The sequence below is a fragment of the Brugia malayi genome (genome assembly GCF_000002995.4).
Source record: "Brugia malayi strain FR3 genome assembly, contig: Bm_v4_ChrX_scaffold_001, whole genome shotgun sequence".
NCBI classification, from domain to species: Eukaryota; Metazoa; Nematoda; class Chromadorea; order Rhabditida; family Onchocercidae; genus Brugia; species Brugia malayi.
The window spans coordinates 19072324-19092779 of NW_025062479.1; the positions used below are offsets into that span (position 1 = coordinate 19072324).

At 31.3% G+C, this 20456-nt stretch overlaps 1 protein-coding gene across 1 annotated transcript; it reads left to right on the plus strand.

Moving 5' to 3' along the window:
• Window positions 1–10506: 10506 nt before the first annotated feature.
• Bma-twk-17 (Uncharacterized protein) lies at window positions 10507–19884 on the plus strand (the record flags this gene model as incomplete). Its single annotated transcript, XM_043075387.1, has 11 exons — window positions 10507–10654; window positions 16050–16162; window positions 16361–16468; window positions 16636–16746; window positions 17129–17297; window positions 17397–17625; window positions 17780–17935; window positions 18251–18341; window positions 18621–18817; window positions 19506–19626; window positions 19807–19884. The coding sequence occupies 11 exons, from the start codon at window positions 10507–10509 to the stop codon at window positions 19882–19884; spliced, it is 1521 nt and encodes a 506-aa protein (XP_042931321.1).
• Window positions 19885–20456: the final 572 nt, after the last annotated feature.

A 20456-nucleotide genomic window follows, 5' to 3' on the forward strand; every position in this document is an offset into this window, starting at 1 on the left:
AGTGAACAAGCATTTTCTTCCCAATTAACGCACAAATAGATTTTTTTTTTCTTTTTCACAATATTGTGTGAATGGCTTTCAGAGAAATTATTTAGAGCTGTTTAGGTACCAAAAGTGACCAATTATTTTTCGGACATTTGTAACTGATTGCAACAAATATTAGGAATGATAAGCATTGATCTACTCTAGGTCCCCTCACCGGCATAATAAAGTATCAGTCGATTTCCTGTATAATGTTTCCTATCTGTTTAACTCATCCATTATAGTATACCTGCTGGTAATTTGTCAATGAAAACAAACACATTTTTGAGTAATTATTCACTCTTATTGTTTCAGACATTGTTTACTTCATCGTACACCGATATTTCTATGAAGCAAATTACTGCTGCAATTCTCAAATACCGTTGTCTTCGGATAAGATCGCAACAGTGTCTAATGTATCATTTCGTGTTTGACATACCATTTTGTTAGTAGAATAATTTCCGCCGCTAACCGTTTCTCTTGCTAATGTGCGAAGTCATAACACTGTAATGAAGTTTTTGACACTTTTAAGCCATTTTCCCAATTTCTGTGACAAATCTATAATCAATTCACTGCTGCTTAATTGCACATCCATATGCATAAGTATGTGTATGTGTGCGTGTATGTATATATGTATGGTGTGTGAACTGTTCATCCTGGCGCTTTTGGTCACAAGCATCGAGAGGACATCATGTGCAATTGATTTCGCTCTGAAACTATATTTTCAGTTATTGCAATCAAAACTTATATTTTGCTGAACATGTAGTTTAATGAGAAATCACAAATCATTTAATAGTACAACCTAAATCACAGTCTCAATAAGGTGGAAGAATTAGTAAAACTATTTCTCGAAGGTACCATAAAATTCAATTTTTTTTTTGAGAGCTTCATGTGATACAGTTACTTAATATAAAAGTTAAATTTATGTTCGCATTATATGGTTAATAACAAGAAATCGGGTATGTGCATAGCTTTTAAACCGAGCAATTTCAGCAGAAGTGGAAGGTTACGGTTAATTGATAAGTGAAAATCACGAATCGAAGATACCCTTCTTTCTTGGATGCTACTGCTATTACTATTATTGAGTCTTTAACTTATCTGAAATATTTTTAAATTCCAGAAGAAATTTTCCACTCCCTCTTCTAGAAAGTTTATTATGATATTTCTTGATTTCATCTGTAAAAGCAATGAAATGGTCACATAACGAACAATTGGTAGAACTATGATAGAAAAAAAGAAAGAATTAGAGAAATGTGAAAAATCCTTATAAGTTTTCTAGAGGAGATGTATAAAAACTTTCTGAGCTTGATTAAAAAATTGAAATTGTTAAATCTCACACTTTTGCAACCTAGATTTTAGTAAACTGGTACGAAATAAAGATTTTACAAATGCTCTGAATGGAAGAATGGCACAAGTAAAAAAACTCTATGCAAATTGTAAACATGTTGTTATCTTTTTGAATATTGCAGATTCTCATCTGTGTCCTAAAATTATTAGATTTTTAACTTTTTCGGACGAAATGAGAAATTTATTGCTGTGTGGATAAAAATATAGTCCAATGGAAAGACTTGTTGAACATACATTTAAAAATTGATGGCAAGCTTAAACATCGGAAAAAGGTTGATTGATCCCTTTAGACGAACTGAAAATTAGTTATCTAACATCTCTAGAGCTAAAATTAGAAACTGAAAGTTGTAAAATTCCAGTCCCATGTTCCCAATGAATCAAAAGACCTATTTCCAGAATGATAACGGCATAAAATCGCTTCCGTTTACCGTATTCCTTCAGTCAATCATATAATTTCTTTATTTCATTATTATATGAGATGTATATGTGTTCACTTCAGTGACAGCAACATACATTAATGCTGGAAGAAGGCCAGATGTCAATTATTCTTTGTGTGAAATCAGTCTAAATCAATCGGCCAAGAAGCGAAGAAAAGATAACTAAGCAATTTTAGTGTTCGTCTAAAGAACAGAGAAGAGGAATAGAGGGTTTAGAAGCATTGCTTTGTCATTTGTATGAGCAGAGAAAAGAAGTAAGTACTCCAACCAATGTCATCCATTCTATCGTCAGCAGCATTCCATGTTCTATAATGTCGTAGATATCTTCGAATAACTGCACATTTGTTAGCATTCGGATATATCATATAGTTGATGGACAAGCTTAGATTAGATATATGTCGAGATAAGGTCCAGCTGTGTTTTATACGGGTCACAGATGTCCTCTAATTTGCAACCGACGACATTGTCGCATTGAGAACTATCGCTTGATTCTTGCTCTAATGAATGAATTTTTTGCTAAGTTTTTCGAATTCTAATTCTGCTTTAAACCACTCATTTATCCTTCTCGATTAGTTTACTTAATTAGTTTTACGATGCGAATATAGTATGGTAAGCAGTCCGTGCGCAATTGTCGCAGTTCTGCCATTTTGAAATTAATTTCATGCTTCTCAATCAATCAAAGCTATTGCTTCAGAAGGTGCGCCAAATGTTCTAAATCGCGGGGCAATCACAGCTTCACTCGTTCAGCACCTTAGTAAATTAGTAAGAATGAATGATTTTTGTGTACATATGGTAGGTGTATTGCGCAAATGAAATGATATGTGCAAGTCCGTTTCAGTTTCTTATGTTACACGAACCAGAAAACCATGTGCGCTTGCTTTTCAAACATTACCTTTTCTCAAGTATAAATAAAAAATTCATTTCATAGCTTTTTAAAATTCTTCCCTCTCTTCAGCAGAAAGGGCATATATTTCTGGATTTATAATGGAAGATTTCAAGATAATAGATTCCTTAGTTCTGATTATCAAGTTTGTGTTATTTATCGGAATGGGATTATGAAAGAACGGATTTTCTGATGAAGTATATACTCCTATGTTTTTGAGCAATCTCCAAATGTGTGGGAATAAAATCGTCCAAAAGTTTCCAGAAATTTAAAAATTTTCGGATCCAACAAAATAATGGGGAACTATGTTTTCCCATCATTTGACCTTTTTTGAAAACTTTAAAATTTTAATTTATAAAATGCTCGAACCAATTATCGGTCTAATTCCAGTGTCTCAACAAATGAGCTTTTCTTTACCAAAATTCCCTCATTTTGGGATGTTAATTATTTCTCAAGAGAAAATGAGTCCTTCCAGGTAGATTAAAGTGACTATTTATGAGTTGCAATTGCTGAGATTGTGACAAAACATGCAAAATCTTGTTGAGAAGTGTGCAACAGGTCACGCTCACGCTCATTTCATCTTTTTGATCATTCAATCATTTACTGAGTTATTTTCACCATTTGAGAGGGAAACTGTAGACTTATTCATAACTACCATTGCTATTAAGGTTCAAATTATAAATGAGAGATTAAGCAGTAGTGGTGTGGGATGTTAGAAAATAAATATTCAAGAAAATAACTAAAGCGATATGAAACGTAAACGGAGTCAGCCGCTGATTCTTTTTTAATTGATTTAAATCATCTTTGTAGGCTGAGAGAGACATCTCTTTGAAACTGCGAGAATTTCATCATCATCTTTTCAAGTTCTTCCACGTCTCAACTACATATTATCATTTCTTTATGGAAGAAATCAATGGAAAACTTCATTTCAAATATGCTGAGTGACCTTTTTGCTTCGATGCACGATGGGCGTGTGATGAAGTTGTATTGAGTTCATAGTTTGTCCTGAATATTTTTATTTGATCAAGCTCGTAATGTGAGCACTAAGGTGACATATAAGCCAGATCCAGGTGGTATCAGATTCTGTTTTTTGTGGAGAAATATTAGCACTCTACACAAAATAAACAACAATGTTAGTAGTTGAACAATATGTATTCCGTCTATTCTGAATTAAGATACCAATTAAAAATCTTCTCGCTTGTCGCTTGTCTCCAGGAGACATACAATGTTCTGTTATATTCAGGCTATTTCGAAAAATGAAATGCAAATTTGTATCCAAGAAGTATTTCCTTTGAATCCACTTTATGAATTGATAGATGCTAAACACATGGCGCAAAACTGCCCAAATCTTATCAATATTAATGATAAAGTTAGGAATTTATAAAATACAGATGAAAATAGCATAAATTATTGAAGTGAACACCTCGAGAATACTGTTGCACAAAAAATAATGGAGATGATTTAGATAGAAAATATGTTAACTAATGACAGCCAAGTTTGCAACATTCTTAAGGTGAAAAATAGATTGTCATCAATTATTTCTGATGGAAGAGTAAAGATTGCAATATGAAATTTAAGCACTATGGCGAAGTATGAAATTTGATCACTGTAACTATCGTGAAAAATATCGAAAGGATAAGTTTTTCAAAACATATTGCTAACAATTTTTGATAATTGAGGAATTGACTGACGGCTTGTTGCACTGTTCCAATCTTTAATATATAAATGCATTAGAAATAAGCATATGAAAATATTCTTGTGTTAAATAGAAAATCACTGATATCAATTAAGGTAGTAGCCGATATATTCATTCTATGTGGATGCTTTTGAATGATAATATCAAATCAGCAATGTTTTAAAAAAGTTAACATTATCTTTTTAATAAAAAATCAGTTTTAATTTAATCATCATGCATCAATCTAAGCATTTGTTTCTTCAGCAAGATAATAATCGGCGGTAATCAATGGTGGTCGGCGACATTTGAGAATTGAAAAAAATTGTTCTAATTAAGCAACTTCTACGAAAAGTTGAAAATTGTTAATTGGCTAACATCGACTTATTGATAATTTAGTAGTCTGCAAAAGTTGATAAATAGTAGCACATCACTACAGTAATAACAACTGAATGCTCTTTCAAAATCCCCTAGCGCCTTCATTATCGCGCCTCTTTCGCTTTCGCGATGTTTTGCGCAGTATCATGATAATTTCCCAGGAAGAAAAGATGTAGCGAAAGAGGAAAGGACCAAATAAACTGTGAAACATCTGGATAGAATATAATTGAATCATACCGATGACAGTTTCAGGATGAAAAGCTTCTGAAAAGAAATATATAATTTGATTGAGTGAATCAGAGCTCGACAAGAAGTGAACAATTCTTCTGTGATTCTTTTTATTATCTACCTATATTCATCCCAAATACAATAAATCATAAAAATTACTTCATTCTATTTCTATGCTTCTGTCAGTTTTGCTGTTTTGCTGTCATCCTCGAGTATTACTACTGTTTCTACAAGCAGTTGCAGAATTTCATATATTTGCCATTTCAAAATCTTTTGAAATTGATGCTGCAAATTAGGCTTAAACAGATATTTGTTAATATTAGCATTTCATCCTTGGTCGTGAGAAATTTCTAGCTAAACTGCCACAAAAACATCAGACACACAATCAGAGAAAAGTGAGGGAAGCAAACAAATTCTTTTCTTGTGGTTGCTCCAAAAAGTTGAATTTTAAGCGAAGCTTTCTGAAAGCAGCATAATGGGTTCAACAGCAGCCGGCGCCACTTATCATGCCTACAACCAGCTGATCCGATCACCATCACTACATTTATCATGTACAAAATCAATGCAGCAATGCGGTGTCATTGAACAAACTGAAAGCGGTAAGTCATCTACCTGATATGCAAGTTAATTTTGATAAATTGAATTGTAATACAAAATGTCAGCGGATCATCGGTCACTTCTATTCTACCGTAAAACAACTTGGTAGAAAGGAAAAAGAAGGAAAAAATGAGAGAGAAATATTAAGTTTGGATGAATGAGATTAGAATGGGAGATAAGGGATGTTGGAGTCAACACATAGTTTGGATAGCACTTTGTGGGTTACTGCAAATGACAACTTTGATCTCTCCAAGTAATCAAGAAAAATGGTTTATTTGTTAGCAGATGATCTAACATTTAAAGGAACTGATTTTTAGATGACGTTTTCAGCATCTATCACATTTCTAAAATTCTTTATTCAAGTAATAGAAAGGTCTAGAGATCTTTAGGAGATCATTTATGAATTGGCTTTCTTAATTTTTTCCTTTCTTAATTAATTACTAACGGTGAATTGCAGGTATTACAAAATTATCTATAGAAAAGTATAATATTTATCTTTCAAATGCTGCCAGTCTTGAATATTTCATAAATTCATTAGTTTAATAATCAAAGTCTTAAATTAGTCGGTAAATTTATTTGAACTATTTTAATCAAGTCTGCTTCAGTCTTTTGTATTTTAAAGAAGAAATCACAGTGTATCTTAAAGAAGTCACAGTGCAATGGACATAAAAAATTGCATTCATAAAGCCATAACACTGATTGTCTAAGTTGATTCAAAAAACTTGATAACTAAGCAAATCGATAAACAGGAAAGGAATGATTTAAATTTACAAGTGAAACAACAATCTAAAATATATTTTAGAATAAATGTTTGATTTCCAATTAAATACTTCGTCTCAATTATTAGAAGTAACAGTTTTATTTTTATTCTATATTTTATAGCAAGTCAAAATCAGCCTCAATATTTTATTAATTCCTTGTAAGATTATTCGTAAAGAGCCTGTCTTGCTATCCTTTCCAGTTTTATATGAATTCTAACTAATTCAGTTTTTCCTTCTTTTTTCACTTTAAAAATTTGCAACACAGTGCAAAATACTTTGTATTCTTCACTTATTTTATTCTCGTTGTGCAGTTAATGCAGTTAGCGTTTAGTGACGCGTTGACTGCATCAATCCATTTGCAAGTTATCATAATTATAAATAGTGCAATCAATAGAATGTAAATATAATAATAAATGAAGTTATTATTGATGTCGAATATCATGAAAGCCTCAATTTTAGATGAGCCACTAAAAATAGCTATAGGATAGACGATATTAAAATACTGTCATAATAACTAAGCGATAAGGCAGAGTTATCTTTCTTGAATTTAGCAATAAAATGAAATTGTTTATTTACTTATCCAGTTATTCTGGAATGATAATTTCTTCTGAGATTCATCACTCTAAGCTAAATAGCACTTGCTAGCACTTGTATAAAATTTCATCTAAAATTATTCCAAACATATTCTTGAATTTTTTTAAGGCAATTTCATCTTATTTTCCAGCCTATTGTAAATAACTTGCTAGAATTCATTTTAACATTTTGGGTATTTGAAAAGACATTATTCAAAAAATTTGAAATTTATTTGCTAATGAAATTTTTATTTTGAAGAACTAGATTTCTTAATCATAACTAGATTTTTTTTCAAACATATAATGAATTATATCGCGAATATAAAAGAAAGCGTTAAATGCATTTCAAAGATATTATTAATTCAAGTTGATTTATCAAATTTATCATTAAAATGTGTGTGGCAGATTAGAATGGCTCAAATGACTTTCAGAAATATTTCCAAAGTACTAGCTGAAAAAAATTTTCTCGCTTTTCATAAATAAAATTCGACTCAAGTTGATGTTTGTCAAACTTTAATCCAATTTCCAATTTCGTCCAGCAGAAAAGCTTAACTTATACCATTTCTGTTCTACATAACTTATTTCTTCATACCACATTTCAAAATTTTTTTACCAGAAAGGCAAAATGTCGCCTCGCCGGATGGGATTAAAAATTAACTAAAATTCAAAATTGAAGTTAATCTTTATAGACAGACTAAATAAAAACTGAAACATGATATTTATATAAAATACTGATAGCAATTAGAAATTATTAGGTTATTTCGAATCTTAAGAGAAAAAGTTTTTTCAGATATCAAAGCGCATTCTGTAATTAAAAGAAGTATAATCTTGATTACTTTATACCAGTTTGAATCCAGTATTTGGAAAACTTTAGAAATCTGATTAAATTTCTTAGTCATATCCCAGAGAGCTCTTTAACTGTTTCGAATCTTACTTATGAATCAAAATATAATTACTTTTATAGCCAATCGATTTTTATTTATTTGTAAGTTAATTTCAATCAGTAATATGCTGTGCGGTCTTACATGGGCCTATTTGCTGTGTTTTCAGTTTTAGTTAGTCCAAAATTTTGTTGAACAATAATTTAAAATTTATTTTCCTATATCATCAGCTAGTCTAAACACAGCAGACGAAAATTATTTATCTATTTCAACACCTTAGCTGAGCTAAGGTAGGTCCAACTCAGTCTAAAGAGAACTTCGATAATTTGTTATTAGCGCATTATGACAACAGCATATATTTCCAAGCGAATATCAGAAACTCAATAACTGAACTGCATGTCAGTAACTCTGCTTTTTAATGTAATTATCGGATATGAATGCTTAGATGCTTTCCAATCATGAGTTGAAGTGCGAGATTTTAAAAAGCACTTCATATATTTTCTGAAGTTCAAATCCTTTCTCGTCATTATTGCGGAAGCAAAGTTTCATTTTTTTTTTTTTTTGCAATGCGTTTTACTATTTATTTTTTGTTTTTAAATAGATTTGAGGAATGAATCGACTGGGACTGTGTCGGAAACATCCATAAATGAGATTAGTGCTTTGAATTGATCGACTGAAAAAAATAGCTTAGTTTTTCAAAAATGTTTTCTTTCGAACAATTTGTTCTTAATTTTAAACATTTCTTTTTAAATAAAGATTCCGAAATTTTCGCGATTTATTCATTTCGTCATAATTTTTTGTCAAAGAAAACTAAGGGAAAATAAAAATTGAAAAATAGGGCGAAAAATAAACATAGTACGAAGTAATTAAAGTGGCAAAAGTCATGATTGAAGAAAAAAGAATATAAATAAAAAAGATAAAATATTTATAGTAAATAAAGTAGACTAAATTTCAAGTTTATATTTCTTGTGAACTATGCAGCACAAGCAGAGCGGAATCACACAAAGTAATATTTCATTGGCTTTACTAATGCAACATAAAATTGGCAAAAATTATATCAGTGTGGATGGCCACAGAAATCATCCCTTGATCTTCCGATTTTGTTGTTTGAAGTCATCAGGATATGTCCCAGCATCCTTCTTTTGACTTCTATATTCATCTCTTCATAAAAGAACCTTTTCCCTGGACATTAAGGATGTACTTCTGGTGTTTCTGTCACTATTTCGAGCAATAATAGATTCATCACGCACAATGCTACATCAAAAAATAGAAGCAAAAAACATCATTGTACACTCAAATTTCACTTTTCATTCATTTATTATGAAGAGATTTCTCATACAATACTTCTAGTGCCTTTCTCTGAATTTAGCCTTTACAGTTATCTGAAAACGGAAGGCTAGAGATGACCATTAACTGACACAAATTTTTTGCTTTTTACTAATATAAATTAATGTTTGTCAATAATAAAGCAATTTTATCAATGACAAAAAACAATATGAGCAGGTAACATTAGTGGTGGTAACAGTGAAAATGGTTTGTTTTCAAATCTTTTATAAGTACATTTTTTTATTTATGAACTTTTTGTTTATTTATTTATCTTTTTATTCATTTATTTATGAAACATTGTATACTTCTTCGACTACTAAAGATTCTTCTCATGGAAAACGAGTTAAAAAATGAAATGTTTGTCAATATAATTATTTCAGATTTTCGTATTGAAATTGATTCAATATTCGAATTTTGAACAATAAAAAGGAAATACGATAATGATGCTTTATTATGCTTTATGTGATCTTAGAAAAACTAATTGGTAAAAACTCAAAGCTGCAAGAGTTTTGGCATTTTGAATCAAATGAACTTTTCGTCGAAGATTTATTTTGTGGTATGAATTGAGAGTAATTAAAGAACAACGACTGGTCTTAAATAAATAGATAGTTTAGAATTAAGCGAAAAAATTACTACGATTGAATTGACTAAAAAATTTTTATACAGATCAGCTGGAATTTATAAGTTCAGCTTTTTGGCAAAAATAGAACTGGAGAATAGTAAATTAATTAATTCATAATATTGAAATAAACCGTCGTATTCGAAGAGTGCTTCGCATATCAGTCAATAAATGGCATAACTGCATGATAGCAAAGTCTCCGGAAAACATTCAGCGACAAAGACACCATCATCCAAAAATAGCAACTCATTATTAAACGGTTATTATCTAACTACTGCCCATGGACCTCATCTAGTCGGATAGTTTGTAAATTCAGACACGTACAAATTTACATCCTTTATCCAGCTGTGTGATGCAGCATGCACTCAGCATATCATACCTTCTTTCATTTCATCTCTTAAACATTCTCCATCAATGATTACCTATCCGAGCAATGAGATGCATTGCAACTTTATTATTGAGTTTTCAGGCTTTCAAGCTGTTATTAATATAATCAGTGACTACCATTATTATGGATATTGAACTATTACCTACTAAAGCAATTTACTGTTGCTGTTTTTTTTTTTTTTCTTTTTTTTATGACAATAATAATAATAATGATAGTGATAATGACAATGACAATGATGATGATCATGGTTGATGATGATAATGATGGTGATGATGATGGTAATGATGATGATGGTAATGATGATGATGATGATGATGGTGATGATGATGACGATGATGGTAGAGTTTGAAATCTGCCTGAGGCAGGGTAAGTCTGCAGCACAGTGGACTTGTTCTGATGGGAACAACCAATGCAGCGTTGTCTTTGCGCCGTTTCACACAAACATCATTTAACTTCCGATTCAACTCAGCTCTCCCACCACCGATACCCGTTGTATCCCCACCGTTAACCCCAATTTCACCCAAATCCAGTCTCAGCAGCAGTGGTTAGTGACCCTCATATTCAGTTGTTCTTACATCATTGACAAAAGATATCATCATAATCGTGTTTTTATCACCGTAGTTGTGTTATCATTTTTCACTATTCTCATTCGTTAAGTTAGTAATAGGCCTTAAAAATCCTTAAACTTCATTTCTGGGCGAGAAAATATACACTCTCTTTTAGACTCTCTTTAAAGAAAATTTATCATTATTAAAATCATTAGTTTCAGTTTTAGATCTGTTTTTCAATGTACTGCATTGAATGAATTAATATTACACTGAATAATTTAAATTTCAATGTTTCTTTTTAATTTAAACATTTTTTAAACCCAAACATAGTTTTCATAAACAACTGTTTGCATCATACCAAATATTTCAGCTATTATCTTCCTAGAATATATTTACTGAAGTTTTGAAATTTCCATGTCGATCTTCTCTTTTTTACTTCAAAAAAATTCTCGCATTGTTTCGAAGAGCACTTTTTTCTTACAGATGTGACGCTATCTTTTATCAATATTGATTTGTCATAGGTGTTATATCACTCAATAGACAAAACTAGAAGGGTGCTGGAGAGGGCATGTTGCTCTTGTGTTGTTGTAATTGTAAGTGGTAAAGATGTAAAGATCGATAACAATTTTGCTATCTTTTAAAACCTTGCGAGAAGAGTTTGTTTTGCAGTAAAAAAAAGCATAGCAGAAAGGTAAATTTAGTTCTTATTATCATCTGGCTAACATTTGTCGCCGTGGGAGGAATTAATGAGAAACTAAATTAATTTCAATATAAAATTCCTAGTGTTCTGCTCGCATTAATCATGGAGAATCAGTAGAGAGAGAGAGATGAGTGCCGGATGCAGTGTGACAATGTGCGACATTAAGCAATGTATAAGATGTTCTTTTCAGAACTTCTTAATTCAGAGATCAAGCCATAAGAGTGGTTAAATTAAAAATTGAATTCAATATATTTGAAAAGAAATATACTGAATTCAGTTCATGTATTTGACTGAGCGTAAGGTTGGTCTTAGAGAGACAGTTGTACTTATCAGGAAAAATGAAGTGATTTGAAACAGAACTATTAAATCAGAATGGTGGGTGATTCAAATAATTCAAATATTGGTGAATCAAGAAGTGATTAGAGGAGACTTTGCTCGAATTTTACACTATTATGAAACAAACAACGTGAATGATTTCTCGACTGCTACCACATGATATGGTGCTTGGATGCTTTTAGCAATTAAATATATATATCAAGTTTAATTGTATAGCTTACTTTTTTAATTCACTTTTAAAGCTCAGATTTGACGCTATTCATTTCCATTAACTTAGCCAAATTCAAAATATTCCAAACATGAAGGATAGAAAGTTGGATTTCATTTTGTTAAAACATTTTCTAGCATGACTATGCCTCTACAATTTTTCTGAGTAGACTATGCATAACTTTGATTGGTCATTTTTTGGAACAGTGTGTTTTAAAAGATGAAAGGATGAAGAATCTCAGAAAATATCTGATTGCACTATCAGCAGTTTGCATTTTGCAGGTCAGTTAGAAAATATGAATAAACAGAATATTAAGTATTATTGAACAGCTGCTACTTTTGCTACTACTGCTGTTGAATGTTTCACACGATGAAGATTGAAAGCTATAATTTTGGAAAATTAGAAAATGTAAGAATGTCAGAGTATGTTGAAATTTTTTTTTTTTTGGGACCAGTTTTTTGTTGAGGAATTTTTGGTGGGAAAGCAAATGAAAACAATTACTTTATACTGCTGCTTAGACAAAAAACACAGAAACACAGCATAATTATTGATTGATTCTTCAGAGTTAAATAACATTAGTTAATACTACGAGGACTTTTTAATAACCAAACTGCTTTTATTTTTAGTGGAATCTCTGAAACTAACAAAACTTATCACAAAATCCCTTCAATGCATTCATTACATGAAGACAATTATAAATAATTAAATTATTTGTCATTACGTTACTTTTGGAACTAAGACGATTTCATTTTCTGGGATTTTTAGAAACTATATTTTATTTAATTTCCATTGCAGAAGTAGAAATTGTAAACATTGTCATTGCACAGCACAAAATCCATTAGAATGACTAGAAACTTGAAACAACACCGCACACCTTTTACTGATCGATTACTTTCGTGGAATAGTAATTATTTTTTCCAAATGACTTCCTTTTATAAATGCCAAAATTTTCCTCTATTAATCATTAACCATTTGAAAAGCGAATATTGCTTCAAAATAAGAAATAAATTGACACTGACTTAAAATGCTTTGTTACAACTCCCAAAGGATTTCTGATTCTACGGCCCGTTGCTTCCATCTCAGAATTTTTAAACGCAGCAGTTTATTCAAGTATGTTTAGCAACAAATCAAGAATTTGATAGACAGATGAAGAAGTGTAACTTCTAAGCATAGTATCCATTCTATGATAGAATTTATCAGTTCTAGATTCTAATTTAGTGGTTTTCAAATTGTACTTTTAATGTTAAAATATTAAAGCATAGAGAACCTAAACTCTTACTCATCATTCACTCATTTCGTTTTTCAAACTCTTTTGCATATCTGATTGCTTGTCTTGGAGGGGAATTAAATTTAGTGAAACAAATTAAAAAGTAAAGTAAATTTAATGCAGCGTAATTAATTATATGTTTAAGGGATAAACAGTACAGGTATTCATTCTAATTCAAATAAAAGTCAAAATTTAAATATGTCATTTCTATTGAACTGGTGACATAAAAATGATTTTAATTTGTTAAGCTGCACGTCTTTTCTACAGTAAACAGTTAATGTCTTGGAAGATTGTTATCAGTTCAAAACATTATAAATAGACTGGTAGTAGTATTGACTGATAGTACTTGTATGAAAGAGGAATTAGCAAAGTTATCCTAAATTTCAATAATATTAATGTTGTGCCATATACTATAACAATAAAAGTATTAAACTTAACCGTGAAAGCATGAATTATTTCTATATTATTAGTTTCTCAAATTTAGACAAGAAGAAAAAATTGTTCAAGTGTCCCTAAATTTGTTTAAATCTATTTAATGCCTCCGAAAAGTGATGTAACTGAGCGGATCTCTAAAAATGATCTCTAAAGAAGTTTAACACCTTCTAATCATTTTAATCATTTTCATACACATGGCACGGCGCAGATTGCTATGAATTTTTAACGTTTATTTAATTGTCCACGAAGCTGTTTCTTGTTACATTACAGCATAGCAACAAATTTTTAAATTCGAATATGCTAGTTGCTACGTTGCTCCGTCATCGGACATAATGATGTATCGTTGCTTAAAACATTTTGCCCCTGTAACAACCGTTATTCAGTGCAACATAATTAATTATATTCTTAAAGAATATGCAGTACAGGTGCTCGGTGCAAATGACTATTACATTTATATGAATATGTTGTAAAACAGATTAAATTTCATCAAAGCAGTTATTTCTAAAAGACATCATAAACAAATTGCTTAACTTCCTGCTTTGCCGCTTGAAATTGCATGCGTGTATGCAAATCAGAATTGCGCGTTGCTAACATTCCCTTTCCTTTCCACGGGCAAATAAGTACATGTGCGAACCAACAAGTAATTTTACAGATTTTCTATAGCTCTAAGTAATAAATCAAATTTCTTCTAATGGTATCAGCATTTTAATTGAGAAACTCATTCCTACATATATGATACTTAATAAGTTCTGATATGATTTCCTCGAGTATCGCTGAAGTGTGCAGCTTATGATTTTTTTAGAAGAGAAGTTTGTTTAATAGTTCATGTATGCAGTTAATATTTTTTAATTCTTTGGGCTCCGAACACCTTGCTGTTCTTACTTGTTTTGTATAAAATTTCAATACTCTTCCTAAACAATTATATAACCTCTGATTTTCTCTTTGATGAAAGCATAGAACAAAAAGATTAACATTTACATAAATTACTCTTAAGAAATTATCTAAGATTGGTAAACGTTGAAGTTTGCTAGTTAAAATACCGATTTCCTCCATAAACAGAAATTAGCTCAATGTCTAATGAATTGATGACTAGAGCCAGCTGATAGTATGTAGTTCATCATTACTGATTATATAGAAAAGTACGATTGGCATAAATTTGTTCCTATTAAATCTTAGATATTGCCATGATTACGCAAGGACAAGCTGAAATTTAAGATAGCTTAGCATAAGAAGCGTTGGCTAAGAATGTCACCAGCTGAAATTGAACAAAAAATAATAAAAATAGTAAGTGGTAGCAGAATAAATTTGAAGCAATAAAATAAATTTCATCGAAGCATAATTGTACAAGTTCTACAAGTCACAAATGCTTAGAACTATTTTTTTCTTCGATTTGACATCCAGTGCAACGTACATCCCTAAAATTATTCTGCAAATCTGTAAGATAGTGGTTGGATGACTTAAATAAAATGGATAAATTTAAGGATATATTTAATTTTTGCTTTCCACATTGGATTCATTAAAAGGTGTGCGAAAATTTTTTAAATTTTGAATATAGTATGGTATCATTAAATGCCCAACGATATTAATAAACATCACAGCGATCTTATTTGCTGAGCAAATGGATGATGAAGCTTATTTTGCACTTATTTACATTGAAAAAATCTTAATCACGATCAAGAACATTAAATTATTACTAACAGCTTACCTATTATTATTTGTTGTTCTTACTGATAACCAAGAATGAGAATAAAAGTTTCGCTTCAACATCTGAAGCAGTGAGTTGTTGTGGTATATATAATACATGTAGTTATGACTAATCAGTAGCCCATTTATTTATTTATAATCAGCCTATGATCACTACTTTTTAACATTAAATTTGAACTGATAATGAATTCAGATTCTCAGCTTGACATGTATACAGAAACTTAAGCTGATCATAAATAAATAAGTGGACCATTGTTCAATTTAAAGATGAGAATCTGAATTCATTATGTCTTAATCTTAGTTGGAGAATGCAGCAAATATTGAAGTTTGATATAATGGCATTAATATAAATGAAGTTTAAGCATTCAACATATACACTTTGCAAATTCCAAAAATTCTGGGCAAAAAAAAATCATTAATCAGTCGGCAGCTAAAGTTTATCATTATTAAGTTCCAAATGTATGAGAAAGATTCCCTCAAAAAAAATTCCCATATCGAGGCCTTATTAAAGTTGATTAGCAAAAGCTCAATTTTCAAAAATATTTGGTCCAAAAAGTTCAATTAATAATTAAGAAACTAGAAAGCTTTAATAGTGAAATAATGATCTAAATCACAAATGAGCTAACAACTGATAATCAGAGTAAATATAATGCAGCTTCATAAAGTTTTTCCTTTCCAATTAAATTTTTAAAATTCTAACAAGTACAAAAAAACTGAAATTTTAACAAATGCAAATTTTAGAGACAGTTGGCAAGGTGAAATGGGACGAGTATCCTTTGAGGAAAGGTGACAGTAATTCAATATGTTCTGAAGAAGAATCTCCGCCGGAATCGCTTCCGAAGCGCATTGTCAAGGTATTATGCTTTCTTATTCTCAAAATTATTTATATCTATAAAATATAGCTTTTGGAAAACAGATAATGTAATGATGTGGTTTAGAAAGGTAAAAAACTTTTAAAGATAAGTCGCTTGTTCTACCAACTTGAAATGGTACTTGTTTTCTTGTCAAATAGTTGCTTTTTAAAGTGATGTTATGATGCTGAGGTGTTTTAGCTGATAAAAATCCTCATACCTCATGTTGGGCTCATTACGCTACTGCTAACATATATCGCGATCGGTGCTTTGATCTTCATTTGGTTAGAAGCAGACAACGAACTGCAGGTATGACGAATTTACTAAATGAATACTGTTGTGTTTGCATTTTGTCTCTTGGTTCTTCCTTCTGCATATCATATGAAAATCAACACACTTCTCACTCTAAGAGAAGCAAAATGCTGAAAACTTCCTTAATTGATCACTACAATAAGGTTTACTTATATAATTTACAGAATCGCCGATCGAAATTGCAGAAAGTGTTGAAATTGTACAGCATGATTATCAACGAGACTTTCAATATCTGCATGCCTGACCTTATCGGCAATAATACTACAAGATCATCGGTATGTGACCCACAGATAGATCTTATGGGTTACAGTGCTACATGCTTGAACTTGGATCTGCCAATTTATACATATGTGGTGTATGGCATCTGAAATTTCTACTTTTAATGAAATGCAGGATTTTCTTAAATATTTTCTGACTGCTTACTACGAAAGGGTGGGGCATTCTGCTGGAGGGACAAAAAGCAAAATTTAAGGCATAGAGCTTGAAGGTATTTTTTGAAAGTATCTTTTCATTTTTGAAAACAGGGGAGCCTAATAAAGAGGAATAATGGTAAAGTAGAAAAATTAATTTGAAACATTCAACTGTATTATGTGGACTTAATTTGTCACAATTATCTGTATGGGATTGTGATCACAATCCGATATTCTGGAATCATAGGTCGAACGGCGGATACGTCCGTTGCTATCAGTCTTATCAAGTACACACGAATATGACGATCGTTTCACGCTAAATGCTCAACTATGGACTGATTCTGAGGAAGAACTTGCTACGCGATGGTCATTCGCTGCTTCTGCATTATACGCATTAACCGTCATTACATCTACTGGTTCGTTAAGATTCCAATATTTTTTCTCTAGATCCAATTCCAAAGCACATTTTAAAATTGGTTACCATTACGAAGGCTATTTATGTCCTCATTTTCCAGGATATGATCACGTAACACCAAGTACTAATCCCGGACGACTGTTTACGGTATTTTTTGGTCTGGTTGGTATACCACTGATGTTCATCACTGCAGCTGATATTGGTAAATTTCTGTCAGAAATTGTAATACGATCATACAGCAAACTGCTAGAACTGATTGAATGGATTGGTTCCGTAATAGATGCGATTCGTGATTGCGTCAAGGATGACGACGATTCTATCGATTCCAGGTTAGAGTCATCTTATTTTCGTAATATTACTATACAAAGTATTAAATACCCCTTCAGCGATATTTGTTAGTTCTTCGATGCGCTCTATCATTATTTAGAGATGTATTTTATAACAATCGTTTTCCATATTATAAAGATTTATTTTAAACTATAGAAAAAGACGTACTACTCGACCACAGAGTGTGTTGGGTGATGATGAAGATGAAGAAGGACGAGTACAACTTCCTATTGCTTCTTATTTCGGATTAATCATTGGATACTGTGCTATTGGGAGTATGCTTTTTAATACTTTTGAAAAGGGACCCATATGGTAAGTACAAATATTTATTTCACTTACATCAGAAACGAATAAAAGCTATTATTGCACCAAAATAGTTACATGGAAAATCACGTAGAAAAGTGAAATTGTTGAGAAAATTAAAGGAGATTAAGCAAGTCAAAGTGTAAGAGTCCTATAAATAGATGAAGAAACAGTGAAATGATGAAAACACAAATAAATATCGAATTTGTAGAGAAATAGAGGCTTAAATAATTGCATCAATTATTTTACTGAAAATGTTGAATGGAGATCACGACTTAAAAATTTCTTTTCAAGAACCTTGATTTAGATTGAATTATTTTGCAGGTCATTTATGCACGGTGTGTTTTTCTCATTTAATACTATTACGACAATTGGCCTCGGGAATATCCATGTTAGGAATCAATTCTATCTGGCTGTTAGTTATCTCTCACTTTATAGAGATAGCTTTTTGTCTCTATGATTTCTGAAATATAGTTGAAGTTTTTTTCGGAAGAAAGAAGTATGTGCTGCAAAACCTGAAGGAGTAGTTGTCGCACTGCGATGCACTAAAGTTCTTTTTAAAGCGTTATTCTATCTTGAATTGCAAGATGAAAGTTTCAAATGAAATAGACTTTTTTTTTGCCTTAAAGGATGAATATTTACCTCGAATTATTTATTCAATTCATTATGTACCAATTATAATCACTTCTTGCAGTTAGTGATTGCTTATGTGATAATCGGTTTGGCAGTGATAACAGCATCGTTAGATTTATGCAGCTCAACACTAAAACGAACATTCACTAAACTGCATTATTTCGGTCGGAAGATTCGAGGAGCACGCAGAGGTTTCGCAAGTGTTAGCGATGATATCCGTGAAGCTATGAGGATTATTGCAGCTCTCAAAAAGACAAGGTGCGCGTATTACACAGCGCTCTTATCAACACTTTGTTGAGTACGATTGGTTGATGTCTCGTATTACCTGAGAAATTCCTTATTGTCATGATTTACGTACTGATTTATTTGATGAAATAACTAACTAATTCATTCACTTAAATATTTAATACTTAATTGCGGTAAGTATTATTAACAGAATTCTATTTAATTTTGAAAGTATGAGAAGACGACGATAAAGGAGAAAAATAAAAGCTGGTAAATTATGCTTACTTAATGAGTACAATAATCTCCATATAACTGCCAGCAAATATTGTATAGAACTTCCCTTTCTGTTTCTTTTTGTGTTTGTCTACTATTTAGCATGAAGTGCGCAATACACTCCAGATTTGGTTGACATCGTTTTGACCAGAAACAATTAGAGATTAAAGAAAATGAAATATTCTTTAGACATATCCATCTGTAAAGAAATAAGAAACAAACAAGGTGAAGAAAGATAATGGGCGGTTGGAAACAAATTTGGTATAGGAGTAATTTTTTAATATTAAAGTTTCAGACTTAAACTAAAATCTAGCGAGAGATAGGGAGAGAATCCTGTATTATGATTTATTATCATTATTTATTGAAATAATAATTATTGTTATTAATCAGAAACCAGGATGTTTTTGGAGTGAAGAAATAATATGAAATTTTATAATATCAACTACAGGCCAAGCAAAGAGCGCATAACACTTGAAGATTTGAAAAGATTTCTCGAAGTTCAAGAACATCTCATCAGGCAGCCTTATGTTCCATACAATGTTCACATATTCCGGTGGATCGAAGATGCTGTATGTTCTTTATTATAGCACTATCATATGTTATAACTTTGACTCCTACAGCTTGTTAACCAAGAATCTCAAAAATAGCTAAGATCTTCCAGGACCGCTTTTGGATATGATGCAAAACTAACTTTAATATGTCTTAACAATACTTATCACTTTTTTTTCTTATTTATTTTAAATTTACAGTACGCACAATATTTTGATGAAGGATCCATGAACGAAAAGGAGAAGAATTCCACAGCAGATCCAATATTGTTTTTTTGACTGAATTTACGTTAGCTACTTGCTCAACGTTATCGTCTTTCCAGAATCTTTCCATTGTCGCGTTGCAGTACCATCGCTATCATGAATATTGTTACCAGTACTGTTTCTACTGATATCATTACTATCATCAGCGTATTTATGTCCTTCAGCGTAACTACAGCGACAACATCCCTCTCCATCACTTGCCGCATTTTCAGTTTTTCTTGTGAACTAAAGCCCAAAATTCATTATTGACGCTACTCGTGCGTTCCATTCAAAAAAAATACCTCAGAAATCCAGATGTTTGTATATATGTGGTGGTAACATAGATACTGCGTTAATGATTTATGGTTTGAACTCATCGATATGGGCAATTTATTTTTACCAATACTGGATTTTATAAAATTACTTAAGATCCTCTCTATCCAAGCATTAAAATTTCATGAAAACACGCACTTTCTATAAAGGAGGGACAACCGTAAAGTCAAGTCGGAGAATGTTACGCAGTTCATTTTTTGAATCATAACTGATGCAAACTTACCATTATTATTCATCTTTCTTTGTAGGTTTTTAATTTGGAAGGACCCGACAAC